General features: G+C 41.7%; 1 protein-coding gene across 2 annotated transcripts in view; it reads left to right on the forward strand.

Moving 5' to 3' along the window:
- Positions 1-16,539, forward strand: part of pde5ab (phosphodiesterase 5A, cGMP-specific, b) — a 115,175-nt gene that overhangs the window by 23,563 nt on the left and 75,073 nt on the right. For both annotated transcript variants that reach the window (XM_078213824.1, XM_078213825.1), the window contains exons 3-4: positions 2,886-2,975; positions 14,952-15,023. In XM_078213824.1, coding sequence (XP_078069950.1) covers positions 2,886-2,975; positions 14,952-15,023 — 162 coding nt within the window. The remainder of the gene's footprint in view (positions 1-2,885; positions 2,976-14,951; positions 15,024-16,539) is intronic.

Raw genomic sequence — 16,539 nt, forward strand, 5'->3', positions numbered from 1 at the left:
AGGAAACCCACACAGACACGGGGAGAATATGCAAACTCCATACAGACAGTGACCCAAGGCTGGAATCGAACACAGGTCCCTGGTGCTGTGAGGCAGCAGTGCTAACCACCATGACTCTAACACACTCCTGGCCAACCTCTCACATTATACCTTCTGTAAACTCGGGGTCAAACATTCAAAAGTCTCCTGCCTGATGTGTCCTAACTTGCTCCAACTGCCATCAACCCTGTGCTTAATGACCTACACTGTCTCCTGGTTCAACAATGCATCAATTTTAAAATTCTCACTCTTGTTTTGAAATCCCTCCCTATTTCTGTAATCCTCTAAACTCTCTGCCCTTCTCTAATTCCAGCCTCTTGAATATCCACAATTTTAGCGGTGATGTATTGAACTGCCCAGGCCTTAAGCTCTGGAATTCTCTCCCTAAACATCCATGTCCCTCTACTTCTTGTTCCACCTTTAAAACGCTCCATAAAACCTACCACTTTGACCAAGGTTTTGCTCATTTATCCCAATATCTCCTTATGTGGTTTGGTATAGTATTTTGTTTTATATTGCCACCTTGAAACAACTTGGGATGCTTTATCATGCCAAAGGCATTATATAAATACACGTTGCTATTGTTATCATTGTCAAATACCATTTATGGCATCTAAAAGGCTCAGCTATCTATCTTTGTACTATCCATGTGCTGCCAATTCCTTCTAAATTACAGCAGCTTTTGCAGAATCTTATTTAAATTCCTAACAACAGCCAAACTCTTCCAGGCAATGTCTGTACTTGAGTGTTTTAGATCCATTTAGATTGAAGAAAAAGAGAATGCGTAAAAATAAAACAATAGCTATCAATTCTTACTGCCTTGCTTTCAACACAAGTGTCTTACCAGTTGCAGTTTGGATAAATACATTAATTTTTCATATTTAATTTTTTGTTTAAACAATAAAATGGAAGATCATCATGAATACTACCACTTATCCAAAGAAAGTTATTTCTTTAAAGAACATTTAAGAAAAAATCTGAACCTTTATGCTGATCGCAAGTATGATTTGGAAATTGCACAGAAATATAAGACATCTCGGAAGTTCAGTGCACTGAGAATTAATATAGAGGAATGATATTTGGTTTGGATTTTAGCTCTCAGAAATGTTAAAGATCAGGAAGATGGAGTTGCGATCATTAAACAGCATACCATGCAGTAACAAGTGATTCAGGCTTGAAACTGTCTAAATTAACAATTAAGTACTGAGAAGTCTGAAGCCACAAACTCCATTTCCAAGTAGATTGGAACTGCTCCTGACTATTCAATAATCAATTAAGGACTCAGTGGAAGACTGCTGTGATTTTTTTTAGAAAGTGATTCACCTCCTATTTAATAAATCTTTCCCTTGTCATTTAATTCTGGTGACTGACAATGTGGTGTTACCATGATGACAACTGAGGGGAAAATATGTTAAAAAAAATAAAACCAGTTAGTAGAACTATTTTTTCAAGCTTTTATAAAATTATAATTCATTATAACTCACTTGACTATCAATATTATTTGAAAATGAGCTCCCCTTTTGCACAGGACTTTAAGGTGAGGCTAATTGTATTTGGGAACATAATTGATGCTTGGTAGAATAGTCTCTGTGTTAAATCTGTATTCCATGTTTCTAGTTACCAAAATGCTGCACTAGCGAGTATGAAAAATCTCGGGAAACATCAAAAACAAGAGAGCGCTATAAACTCCAACAAGAACACAGGATGCTGGAAAATCACAGCAGGTCTGGCAGCACCTGTAAGGAGAGAAAGCAGAGTTGATGTTTCAAGTCCTTTTGGCTCTCCATCAGAACTGAAGAAAGGAAGAATGTGTTAGATATTAAAATGTAGCTGTGAGGGATTGCAATAAAATGAAGCAACTTTAAGAAGAAAAGACAAATGGTTTGCTGTGGGAGGTGGAGGGGGTGTTTGTATTGAGGTAATACATGAATGGGTAAAATGATGCATGTTCACAGACTTCATTAGAAACAAAAGGCACAGTGGTTAGCACCGCTGCCTCACAGCGCTAGGGAGCCAGGTTCGATTCACGGCTTGAATCACTGTCTGTGTGGAGTCTGCACATTCTCCTCATGTCTGCGTGGGTTTCCTCTGTGTGCTCCAGTTTCCTCCCACAGTTTGAAAGATGTTCTAGTTAGATGCATTGGCCAAGCTAAATTCTCCTTCAGTACCCGAACAGGTGCTGGAGTGTAACTTCATTGCAGTGTTAACGCCTCCTTGTGACACCAATTAATAAAACGTATTTATCAATAAGAAAATCTGCACAGGGGCCAGCAGCCTACCCGGCTGTCCAGTCCCGTACATGTCTTCTGCCCAGAGAGGACTCTGTGCCCTGGGAAGATTATTTACTCTTAGTCCCAATTGGTCCCCCAAACCAGGTGGCCCTCTTCTGCTGTGTTACCCTTAAAGGGACAATCACCTCAATGGGATATTTGAAAAAAAAGTGATGGGGGTGTGTTTAAGACGGAAAGGTTACAATCTAAAGCTGCCAAACACAACGTTGAGTCCCAAGGGCTGCAACATGCCCAACTGGAAGATGAGAAGATTTTCCAGCTTGTTTTTTTTTAATAGCTGGTGCTACATTATTGCCTTGTCGGTGGTTATTTTCTAAATGAATGTTTTTCTTTTAATTATAATTGCATCCTAGGACAAGTGATAAGAAAGCACTCTTTTGAGGAGAGGAATTTCATACTGATTACCCTTTCAAATAACAGACTACATGTCGCAAAATACACAATGAAATGGGAACGATCCAAACTGAAAAGCTCAACTTGTGGTGGTCTATCACTTACATATTTGCAGCTCAAATAGTGATAATATCTTACAGATCTGTTCTGTGACCCTCACAGGATCCCAGGTTCAATGCAGAAGTTGACCAAATCACGGGGTACAGGACGCAGAGTATTCTATCGATGCCGATAAAGAATCACAAAGAGGAGGTGATTGCCATTTACTGTCACTTTATGATTTATAAATGAGTTGTGGTGCGATATAGTGAGAAGTGTGTGAAATCTTGTTATTGTATTCTGCACTACCTTTTGGCCCAACTGTTAATATTTTGGTGGCTAGAACTATATATAATACAGTTTTCAGGTAAGAACTGTGCCCTGCACAGCTTCAATTTGACTTCGGGGAATTTGAGTTAAGCTGCTATGACAATATGGTCTGACAAATTTCATAGTATATAAATATAGAGAGCAAAAAGTTGACTAACACTGCTTGGTCTGTTTCAACTTGCTTTTACCATGTTCTATTCTACCCAAAGTATACCTAAGAATACAAGAAATAGGAGTAGGCATAGACCACATGGCCCATTCAACCTGTTTCACCATTCAATATGATCATGGCTTATTCCCTAAGAGATCAATAATCTATCTATGCTGTACCACTATTTTAAATTTCGATATGCATTAGCTTGCATTTCCCTAAATTGATAAATAAAAAGCAGGATACTATAATTACGAAAAGTTATTTTATAATTGACTAACCAAATGCAAACCAACTTTGAGGAGTGTTTGATACATTTACTGTCTCTCCTAGCATTATGTCATCTGTGAATTTAACTGCTGTGCATTAAGATTGTGATTAAGATTACAGTGCTAATTAGGTTTACCCAATATATATAATGTCGTCCATTTTTACTGTATTACCTATCTTACACACAGCTCTAATTTCCTGATTTATATTCTGCCCAACATTACCACCACAGTTTGGTGACCTATAAATAACTCCCACCAATGTTTGTTACCTTTGCTGTTTCTTTGCTCCACCCAAATTAATTTTACATTTTGATCATTTGATCTAAGATCCTCTCTCACTAACAGACTGATCTCATCCCTTATTAACAATGCTACCGCACCTCTTTTTCCTTTTTGCCTTTCCTTCTTAAGCAACGAAGATCCTTGAATATTCAGTTCCCAGTCTTGGTCATCCTGTAACCACGTCTCCATAATAACTATTGAATCATAGCCATTTACCTCTATTTGTGCCTGTAAATCATCTACCATGTTGCGAATGCTATGTGCATTCAGATTAATTTTGTCTCTTTAACACTATGCCGCATTTTGTTCCTATTTGATGCTTGCCTTCATTATTCTGCCTTCTAATTTCACTTACTATTTTACTTCCCCTTACCAGTTTTGCTTTCCTACAATCTGAGCTCCCTCTCAGGGTTCCATCTCCCTGCCAATCCAGATTAAACCCTCCCCAACATCTGTAGCAAATTTCCCTGCCAAGATGTTAGTCCTGGATCTGTGGTCCTGCTACAGTGTAACCCATCAATTTTATACAGGTCCTCTCTGCCTCAGAACTGGTCCCAGTGCATCCAGAGAGGTGCTGTTAAACAAGCCTTGGTGAGTTGCTTCAGTGTGCCTTGTAGCATGCACTGCAGCCATTCTACTCAGATAATAGACGGAGTGAATGTTTAACGTGATGGAGGGGGTAAGGACTTTGTCAACTGGGCTGGATGTGCCTTTGTCATATCTGAATCCGATGCCTAGGTTGATGCCAGGTGTTACTTAAATAAAGTAGCAATTTGCCAACTGAGCAGTTGACTTTGTTATTTCAGAGATAATAAAGAGTCATCCACATCACTGTGGGTCTGGAGTTACACAGGTATTGGTGGCAAATTGACTTCCCTAAAGTAGAAAAGCAGCAATTGGGTCTTTATGAAACTATAACAGCTTCATGCTCATTATTAACAATACTAGCATTTCATTCCAGATTTATTTAATTAATGAAATTCACAAACTGCAATGGTGAGGTTTGAACTCACTTGCAGATTATTAGTCCAGGCCTTAAGATTACAAGTCTAGATGCATAACACCTATGCTGCCATATCTGAATAATTGGATATATTATTCAACTTCTGCCTCCCATTTACCCTGAAACTAGCTCCAGACTGCGCATTCTATCAGAATTGCTGCCTCCTGCTATTTCTGTAACCTCATCTACATCCTTTCATGCTGAGGCCATCCATCATGGAAACTCTCATTCATGTGTTTTGTCATTTTCAACCTCAACTATTCCAATGTTCTCCTGACTGGCGTCCTATCTTCCACCCCACATAACCTATCCAAAACTTTGCTGTCTCTATCCAATCCCTCAACAAATCCTGCTCATTCACCATGTCTGTGAAATCAATAGAATGTAAATTGGATTGGTTCTGTAGCTGCCATCTCTCCAGACTGCCAGCTCAGTGATGAAGATGAAGATCTATGCCAATACCTTAGCTATTTGAAGAAGAAAGTTAGTAACCTTCTCTTTGAATCTAGATATATAAGATTTCAGGAGGTAGCATTAATGGACTGTACTGTTCTGGTCTAGGTTCCAATAAGATGAGACTTATTTCTTTGATAGTTTACATTTTTTCTTGGTGGTACTTCTATTTCTTTAAGAAGCATTTCCAATGGGGTGGCATGGTGGTTAGCACTGTTGTCTCATAGTGCCAGGGATCCGGGTAAAAATCCTGTCTCGGGTGACTGTCTATGTGGACCTTGCACATTCTCCCCATGTCTGCGTGGGTTTCCTCCGGGTGCTCCAGTTTTCTCCCACACTCCAAAGATGTGCAGATTAGGTTGATTGGCCATGCATAATTGCCCCTTAGTGACAGGGGATAAGCGGAGTAAATACATGGGCGCACGGGGTTAGGGTCTGGATGGGATTGCTGTTGGTGCAGATTCGATGGGTCGAATGATCTTCTACTGCACTGTAGGGATTCTATGAATCTATGAATTCACTGATAAAATATTCATTGTTCATAGTAGCAAGTTTGCAAGTTAAAGCTAGTGAGATTGACGTATTAAGATCTTTGACTATATGTCGACCTGGGTGCGCAATAAAACCAGTACAAAGCCAAATGATCTTTGCAGGATTTTACTGTGAATTTCAATCAATGCAAATTATTAGTAGTAACTGCATGTAATATAATTCTGAAGTTATGTTGTGTGAGTTCCTGCTTCTCGTTATTCATGCTCAGACCAAATGTATCTTCAAAAGAAAGAGTCTAGACACACCAGTCGAGGAGAAAGACTTGTATAAAGAATGTTGGCTTGCAATGTCTTGTGCAGCTGTAGCACACAATAGAAGAACTGCCCTGCTTCAGGATTCAAGTGCCTCTTTCCATCTGTATTTGATTAATTGTGCAAGAATTATGCTATCATTTGATTCACTGCCAACCTCACTCATTTTGAATAAACACATTGCTTAGATAAGAGGAAGTATGGTAACTTGTTCTTGAAATCTGGATGTTTTAACTTTCTGTTAAAGAGAATAAGTGTGTTGGCCAATATTTATCTCAACATCACCAAAACAGATTACTTGCTTATTTGTGGGACCTGGCTGTGTTTGACAGCACATGCCTACATGTAACAGCGGTCACTACATTTCAAAACCTGTAAAGCATTTTGAGATGTCCTGAGGAAATGCACTTTATATGTGCATGTTCTTTCTTTTTTATTATTAGCCTAACATATAGTTAAATGGCTTGGTAACAACAAGACTAAACTTCTTTAACTTCTGATTGATTATACTTGATTAATTGATGTAAAGTGGACATAACAAAACAAAAGAAAATGAAGGTATGTTGCACCAGATTTCTATCTTTTGTCACCCCATCCGAAGTCCGAGTTAACTTTTGTTCTGGGGCTAGAAGTGCTCACAAACTTATATTTATAATAGAATCCCTACAGTGCAGAAGGAGGCCAGTCAGCCCATCAAGTCTGCACCAACTCCCTGGCAGAGTATCTTACCCAGGCCCACTCCCCCACCCTATCCTCATAACCCCATATATTTAGCATGGACAAGCATGTAACCTGCACATCTTTGGACTGTGGGAGGAAATCGGAGCACCCGGAGAAAATGCAGACATGGGAGAATGTGCAAAATTCACACACACAATTACCCAAGGCTGGAACTGAACCCGGGTCCCTGGTGCTGTGAGGCAGCAGTGCTAACCACTGCGCCACTGTGCCATCCTTTACTTTACATTAAATTAGGCCTGATGATTCTATGAAAATTCCCTAAAGTGTTGATCAGTACAGCGCTCAGTCATCTACCCACACAAATATAATGGGCAGAATTTTTTCATCTCAGCACTTGCAGAAACAGCAGGACCATTAAGCCAGCTGGGAACCCACTGAATTCATCAACAGGCTTTGCCAAGGATCTTTACACTGAACTATGACATTAGCATCCCACTTCTGGGTTCCTGGCCAGTCAGGGAGGGTGGGTGGGATGATGCATTGGTTCAGTCAAAGGGAGGAGTAATAATTAAAGGGACACCCCCCAATGGGTTTGAATGGTTCAACTGGACTTGATTTTTTGAGCGTTCATCAGAATGGAGGGACTCCTGACTCTTCCCTGTGTTTCTCACTCTTACCTGGAGCTCCCGCTGTGAGATTTCAGGGGCTGTAGTGAATTGATTTTCCCCAAGGATATGGGAAGATGACAACATCACCATGTAACCAGTCATGGATGAAAGTGGCCAAGGGTGCCCGCAGAGGTAGTCTGGTCCCTCCAAGCTAGAAACAGTATACTAGATGATGCAGAATCCCAGGAGGGCTGCAATTTCTGGTGTCAAGCTCCACACTCTGACTTTCCCACCATTCTCCTGCACAGAATTTCTCAGAACAGCACAGTGACTTTCAAGAATTGTCAATCAGCAGTAAAGTATGGAAAACACTCTCTGAAGAGGACGGTCATGAACAGCAGTCTCTCACCTGGCCATGGCTGCAGCTCTTCAGTTTCGTTGATCAAAACCTATTGCCAGCCGATCAGTTTTTCCGAAATAATTCTCCCCCTTGTGTATTCACCTCAGCCACTCTAGCGAATTCCACACAGTTCAGAAAATGCATTTTCTGTCTGTGAAACACCGCAAAATTGACTGCAACAACAGATAATTGCTTATTATAATCTTTGACTCCATTACCCAGTAGCTGCATAGGATTCTCTGTTCACCTTCAAATGTGCCTAGGTAAAAGCCAGAAGTGTATATGATGATTTGGGCTTTCTGCTGGATGTCACATTTTAGTAGATTTAACTCCCCATATGCACCAAAACCCATCACCCATTTGCTTGGGCAAAGTTTCCCCCGTGGGTGTAGAGAATTACTAAGGTGTGCAGTTTATAGAATTGCATTTAAAGAGCGCTAGGGTAAAATATGTCGGAGCATGACAAGACTTAAAATTTTCAACCGGTTTCTCTTGTTTTGCTTTTTTTCCCTCTTTCTACTTAGTTAGTCAAAAGACATTGTGCCAAGTTCTCCAGCTTGTGAATAAAATTGAGATTTTAGGTTTCCCAATGGGAAGTTCTCTTTCTCTCTAGTTTTTGAAGAAGGGAGAACAGTGAGAAATGACAGGCAGGTTTGGCTGAATGACAGGCAGATTGCTAGACGCCACCAATGCAGTTTTACAGACTGAGGTGATGTGCACTTTCCAGATAGCAATCAGCTGGAAATGTGTAGACAGGCTCCAGGTCAGCAGTCTCACAGAAGCAGAGCCATGCCATCTGCTGCAAGGTTACATGCAGCAATAGGCTGGTATTGCCAGCGGCACTATTCATCTATCGCCGACTATGGCAAGGTCTGCAAGACATAACAGGCTACAAGATGAAGGCATGTAAAATCGTCGGCTCCAACGCACCCCTCCCTGATGAGCTCAATGCATTCTATGCCCATTTTGAGCAAGAGATCAGCGAGAGCGTGCCCTCCACCCTGGAAGCCCTGGATGAACCTGTATCTGAGGTCACCATTGCAGATGTCAGAGCAGCTTTCTTGAAGGTCAACCCACGGAAAGTAACTGGCCCGAATGGGGTACCCGGACGTGCACTCAGATCCTGCGTGGATCAGCTGGAGGAGGTATTCACAGACATCTTCAACCTCTCTTTACAACAATCTGAGGTCCCTATCTGCTTCAAGAAGACGACCATTATCCCGGTACCTAAAAAAAGCCAAGCAGCGTGCCTTAATGATTATCGGCCGGTGGCTCTGACATCCATCATTATGAAGTGCTTCGAAAGGTTAGTCATGGCACGAATCAATTCCAGCCTCCCAGACTACCTGGATCCACTACAGTTTGCCTACTGCTGCAACAGGTCCACAGCAGATGCCATTTTCCTAGCCCTGCACTCAACCCTGGAACACCTAGATAACAAGGACACCTATTTATTGTCAGACTCCTATTTATTGGCTACAGCTCAGCCTTCAACACTATTATTCCCACGAAACTAATCTCCAAACTCCGTGGCCTGGGCCTCGGCTCCTCCCTCTGCGACTGGATCCTGAACTTCCTAACTCACAGACCACAATCAGTAAGGATAGGCAACAACACCTCCTCCATGATCATCCTCAACACCGGTGCCCCACAAGGCTCAGCCCCCTATTATACTCCTTATACACCTATGACTGTGCGGCCAAATTCCCCTCCAATTCGATTTTCAAGTTTGCTGACGACACCACTGTAGTGGGTCGGATCTCAAACAATGATGAGACTGAGTACAGGAATGAGATAGAGAATCTGGTGAACTGGTGCGGCAACAATAATCTCTCCCTCAATATCAACAAAATGAAGGAGATTGTCATCGACTTCAGAAAACGTAAAGGAGAACATGCCCCTGTCGACATCATGATGTGGAGATGCCGGCGTTGGACTGGGGTAAACACAGTAAGAAGTTTAACAACACCAGGTTAAAGTCCAACAGGTTTATTTGGTAGCAAAAGCTACCATTGCTTTGGTATTATTTGGGTCAAAATTTGCTACCAAATAAACCTGTTGGACTTTAACCTGGTGTTGTTAAACTTCTTACTCTGTCTACGTCAACAGGGATGAAGTAGAAAGGGTCGAGAGCTTCAAGTTTTCAGGTGTCCAGATCACCAACAACCTGTCCTGGTTCCTCCACGCCGACACTATAGTTAAGAAAGCCCACCAATGCCTCCACTTTCTCAGAAGACTAAGGAAATTTGGCATGTCAGCTCCGACTCTCACTAATTTTTACAGATGCACCATAGAAAGCATCCTTTCTGGTTGTATCACAGCTTGCTATGGCTCCTGCTCTGCCCAAGACCACAAGGAATTACAAAAGGTCATGAATGTAGCCCAATCCATCATGCAAACCAGCCTCCCATCCATTGACTCTGTCTACACTTCCCACTGCCTCGGCAAAGCAGCCAGCATAATTAGGGACCCCATGCACCCCCGACATTCTCTGTTCCACCTTCTTCCTTCAGGAAAAAGATACCAACCAACTCAAGAACAGCATCTTCCCTGCTGCTGTCAGACTTTTGAATGGACTTACCTCGCATTAAGCTGATCTTTCTCTTCACCCTAGCTGTGACTGTAACACTACATTCTGCACTCTCTTGTTTCCTTCTCTATGAATGGAATGTTTTATCTGGATAGTGCACAAGAAATAATACTTTTCACTGTATGTTAATACATGTGACAATAATAAATCAAATCAAAATCATCTGCTGTGTCCCCTTCTTCCAACTCTTTCTAGGCTTGCTTCATAGGAACATAGAAAATAGGAGCAGGGGTAGGCATTTTGGCCCTCTGAGCCTACTCCACCATTCATTATGATTATAGCTGATCATCCAATTCAATAGCCTGATCCCACTTGACCCCATATTCTTTGATCCCCTTCACACCTCAAGCTAGATCTAACTCCTTCTTGAAAACATACAATGTTTTGGCCTCAACTGCTTTCTGGGTAGTGAATTCCACAGGTTACCGCTCTCTGGGTGAAACAATTCTTCTCATCTTTGTCCTAAAATGTTTATCCCATATCCATAGACTGTGACCCCTGGTTCCAGACACTCCACCATCAGGAACATTCTTCCTGCATCTCGCCTGTCTAATCCTTTTAGAATTTTATAGGTTTCAACGAGATTTCCCCTCTCATTCGTCTAAACTCCAGCGAATATAATCCTAACCGACTCAATCTCTCCTCATATGTCAATCCTGCCATCCCAGGAATCAGCATGGTAAACTTTCTCTGCACTCCCTCCATAGCAAGAACATCCTTCCTCAGATAAGGAGACCAAAACTGCACCCAATACTCCAGGTGTGGCTTCACCAAAACCGTGTATAATTGTAGCAAGGCATCCCTGCTTCTGTACAAAGAACAAAGAACAGTACAGCACAGGAAACAGGCCCTTCGGCCCTCCAAGCCTGTGCCGCTCCTTGGTCCAACTAGACCAATTGTTTGTATCCCTCCATTCCCAGGCTGCTCATGTGACTATCCAGGTAAGTCTTAAACGATGTCAGCGTGCCCGCCTCCACCACCCTACCTGGCAGCGCATTCCAGGCCCCCACCACCCTCTGCGTAAAAAACGTCCCTCTGATGTCTGAGTTATACCTCGCCCCTCTCAGCTTGAGCCCGTGACCCCTCGTGATCGTCACCTCCGACCTGGGAAAAAGCCTCCCACTGTTCACCCTATCTATACCCTTCATAATCTTGTATACCTCTATTAGATCTCCCCTCATTCTCCGTCTTTCCAAGGAGAACAACCCCAGTCTACCCAATCTCTCCTCATAGCTAAGACCCTCCATACCAGGCAACATCCTGGTAAACCTTCTCTGCACTCTCTCCAATGTCTCCACGTCCTTCTGGTAGTGCGGCGACCAGAACTGGACGCAGTACTCCAAATGTAGCCTAACCAGCGTTCTATACAGCTGCATCATCAGACTCCAGCTTTTATACTCTATACCCCGTCCTATAAAGGCAAGCATACCATATGCCTTCTTCACCACCTTCTCCACCTGTGTTGCCACCTTCAAGGATTTGTGGACTTGCACACCTAGGTCCCTCTGTGTTTCTATACTCCTGATGACTCTGCCATTTATTGTATAACTCCTCCCTACATTATTTCTTCCAAAATGCATCACTTCGCATTTATCCGGATTAAACTCCATCTGCCACCTCTCCGCCCAATTTTCCAGCCTATCTATATCCTGCTGTATTGCCCGACAATGCTCTTCGCTATCCGCAATTCCAGCCATCTTCGTGTCATCCGCAAACTTGCTGATTACACCAGTTACACCTTCTTCCAAATCATTTATATATATCACAAATAGCAGAGATCCCAGTACAGAGCCCTGCGGAACACCACTGGTCACAGACCTCCAGCCGGAAAAAGACCCTTCGACCACTACCCTCTGTCTCCTAAGGCCAAGCCAGTTCTCCACCCATCTAGCCACTTCTCCTTGTATCCCATGAGCCTTAACCTTCTTAACCAACCTGCCATGTGGGACTTTGTCAAATGCCTTACTGAAATCCATATAGACGACATCCACGGCCCTTCCTTCATCAACCGTTTTTGTCACTTCCTCAAAAAACTCCACCAAATTTGTAAGGCACGACCTCCCTCTTACAAAACCATGCTGTCTGTCACTAATGAGATTGTTCCGTTCTAAATACACATACATCCTGTCTCTAAGAATCCTCTCCAACAACTTCCCTACCACGGACGTCAAGCTCACCGGCCTATAATTTCCTGGGTTATCCCTGCTACCCTTCTTAAACAACGGGACCATATTCGCTATCCTCCAATCCTCAGGGACCTCACCCGTGTCCAAAGAAGCGACAAAGATTTCCGTCAGAGGCCCAGCAATTTCACCTCTCGTCTCCCTGAGCAGTCGAGGATAGATGCCATCAGGCCCTGGGGCTTTGTCAGTTTTAATGTTCCCTAAAAAACCTAACACTTCCTCTCTTGTAATGGACTCAAATCCTCTTGCTACGAAGGCCAACATTACTCTGCTGGAAGTTTGCCCTGATATGGGAATTGACACCATCACCCCTGCTAGAAATTCTTTCTGACCACATTAATTTTATAGAAAATAAAGGAACGTTGCGTTTATATAGCACCTTTCACATCCCAGGCGACCTCAAAGCATTAACAGCCAATGAAGTTGATTTTTGAAGTGCAGTCAACTGATATGCTCACAGTAAGCTCCCACAAATCTCAGTATCACACCAATTAGATAGAATTCAGGGGTAAAGAATTGGCCAGAATATAACACCCTCCTTTACTACAAAATCAGGGTATCTTTTACATCTGAATGAGAGGGCAGGCCTTAGTTTAACATCTCATTTGAGAGACAGCACCTCCAAAAATGCAACACTCCCTTGATACTGCACTACAGTGTCAACCTTCATTTTTATCATCAAGCCCTGAAAAAAACTTGAACCCACAACCTTGTAGCTCAGAGGTTAAGAGCATTACCAGCTGAGCCACAACTGACATTGGAGAAAGTCCACCCGGTGGTTAGCTTGTGAATGACAGCAACTTGGAGGGAGAGCTTCAGTTAATATTGAGGACGTCCGGACCAAAATACATGAACGCATTAACAAACTTGCAGAATGGATATGTAAATGAAAAATTAATTTCAATGTAAATGAGTGTGAATTGGTGCATTTAGGGGAGGGATGAAGAAACAATTTACTCCTTGCAAGATAAGAGTCCAATTGGGGTAGAGGCTCCAAGGGGTTTAAGAGTACAGATTCACAATCAGTAAAAGTATCAATACAGATTAACAAAACAATAAAAAATGAAAACAGGATTCATTTTTGGAGGAACCTGCTCATTTATATTGTACCTTGATTAGACCACACTTACGTGAACAGTCCTATTCTCCATACCTCAAAAAGGAACATTGGAGAAAGTGCAAAAAATATTCACAAGAATGAGTGGGTACAGCACTCAGGAGAGACTGAACAGACACCTGATAGAAACCTTCAAATCTCTGAATGGTACTGTTAGGGTGAATGTAGAGAAGCTCGCACTTGTGGGAATGACTCAGACTGAGGGCCATAAATGTAAGATAATCATTAATAAATCCAATAAGAAAGGACGGTGAGAATGTGATACCACATGAAATGAATAGAATAGAATTGAGATGAATAGCAGAGGTACGGTAAAGGGAAAGCTAGATAAGTAAATGAGGGAGAAAGGAATAGACGGATATGTTGAGAGGATTAGGTGAAGTATGTGGAAGAAGGATCTTATGGAGGGTAAACATTGGCTTAGACCTGCTTCTGTGCTGTAAATTTGACATAATTCTGTACAATTTTGCTCCATCCCTGCATCCACAAACTTGGTTTCCCACTTCCAGTTCATTGTGGCAGGAACTAGGGGTAGGTTTTTCCACGCAATTGATGGCCCACCACTGGCCGGTGGCAGAATCTTTTAGTCCTGCCGTTGTCAACGGAGTTTCCCATTGAATTCACCCCTTGTCGCCAGGAACCCCGCAATGGGGATATGCAGGACCGGAAGATCCCGTCAGCGTGACTGGCCGGAAAGTTCTGGCCTAGTTTTCCAAACCAGCATTTTATGCTTCCCAAAATGTTATTGCACCATTTTTGTTACCAAACCTTTTCAGTAGCTAAAATAAATACTTTGACTATTAACACCTTTCATAATGACTACCAACATTTTTATCTTCAAATGCAGCAGCTTCCCTTCAATTGGCTATATCCCTCTAACTGTACCCAACACTATCCGTAAAAAGAGTTCCCAAATACCAGGCCCAATATAGGCTGATAACTGAGGAGTGCAAATGAGGTAAACAAACATTTGACTTATTTTTCCAAGCTTAATAAGTTATTTATATGCAACTTGGTTGATTTCAGTTGAAAATCCATCAAGAGATTCAATCATTCTCAATGGAAAACCAAAATTCGAATCTGTTTAGTTTAGTTGGTGGTTCCTCCCCATTTTTCCTGAATATAAGGAGCATAAATTCTGTTACAATTCAAACCAAACAAAATCAATATTTAGGAATTAGGAAAGTTAATACATTTTCAGGCACTTTGTATCCTTTGTTAATTTAGACTTCCAACCACAAAGGTGTGAACTTTCTTTAGAGTCAGTGTGCGCGTAGCTGTATCTAGTTTCTATTTAATGATTTCTATCTTACCAGGTTGTTGGTGTCGCCCAAGCAATCAACAAGAAATGTGGTACAAATGGAGTATTCACCAAAAAAGATGAAAAGGTAAAAGAAATGCAACAATTTAAGGTTGACTACTCATTTTTTTATTGAGAAACTAACTTTTGTTTAAATGAGAAGAAATTAAAATATATAAAGTACAGTAAATGATGGGAGCGGGGCAAGTGACCAGTTTCTAAGTTATAGATGTCTTCTAGTAATATTATGCCAGATAGATTAATACTTTGTGTGAGCATAAGAATGTGATCATTTATTACTCGCTGGATCCACGGAAGATTTGTTTTTGGGATATCGGTCAATTTTGTGTCTATCTCTGTATAACAGAAAGTGAAAGAAAAGAGAGCAAGTGTTTGCAATTTTAATTTAAAAGGTGGACTAACTTTTCTTTAGTCTATATTAGTTCAACTAATAGCAAAGCGGCCTTTTGGCAGAGGGCGTATTTTTAAGTTCCACTCCAATACTTGAATATGGAACGTGAGTTAGTATTATTGAGAAAATGCAACATTATGAATGGTGTAATGCTACAGCACAGAGGGAGGCTATTGGGCCCATCGTGCCTCTGCCAATTCTTTGAAAGACCACTGTCCAACGTTTTTGCGATGTTGTCCTTGGATGAAATGACTAAGCTGCTGTATATTGTTTTAGTGATTTAGATAGGTATTTATGGAACCCTCGCATGATAGCAGGCAGTTGCTCTTTCAAGTTGATTCGGAGGGCAATGTTTTCAGAGGGAATGGTGACCAAAGGGAGTCTGAGATCATGGAGTAAATTCTCCGGTCCCATCGGCTGTGGGAATCATCGTGGGCTGGACAGAAATTTGACGGATCATTTAAAGATCCGTTGATCTCAGGTGGAAATTTGTAGCCTCAGGATGGGTGTGACCGGAATTTCATAATATCCATAGTATTTGATCTTAAATTGAAAAATGAAAATCTCTGCTTGATATTTAAATGGTTATAGTTGTGGCCATATAGCAGTAACAAGCGCACTGTTGGGTGTAACCGAGAATATATAATTCGACTGAAGAAGTCCACTTATGATTTACCCACTAGGAAGCTGTCTAACCACCTAAATAGTACTGATACTGGGGCGGCACGGTGGCACAGGAAAAGGAATTGCTGCCTCATAATGCCAGGGACCCGGGTTCGATTCGCAGTTTGGGTCACTGTCTGTGTGGAGTTTGCACTTTCTCCCTGTGTCTGCGTGGGTTTCCTCCCGCAGTCAAAAGACATGCTGGTTAGATGCATTGGCCATGCTAAATTCTCCCTCAATGTACCCAACAGGCGCCCGGAGTGTGGCGACTAGGGGATTTTCACAGTAACTTCATTGCAGTGTGAATGTAAGCCTACTTGTGACACTAATAAATAAACTTTAACTTTATCCAATATATTACTAATTATTTAGACTTGGGAACCTTGTTAAATAATTACTGTGCTTTATTCTTCTCTTTACTAAGTGAACTGATTCTGCTTGTGGTCAATGTCTTAATCTTGCCTTATTTTTTAAGTCTAACAACAAGAAAAGTTAGAAATTGGAAATTAGACTGATGCTAATTGTATTT

The sequence above is a fragment of the Mustelus asterias genome, chromosome 1 (genome assembly GCF_964213995.1).
Source record: "Mustelus asterias chromosome 1, sMusAst1.hap1.1, whole genome shotgun sequence".
Lineage (NCBI taxonomy): Eukaryota > Metazoa > Chordata > Chondrichthyes > Carcharhiniformes > Triakidae > Mustelus > Mustelus asterias.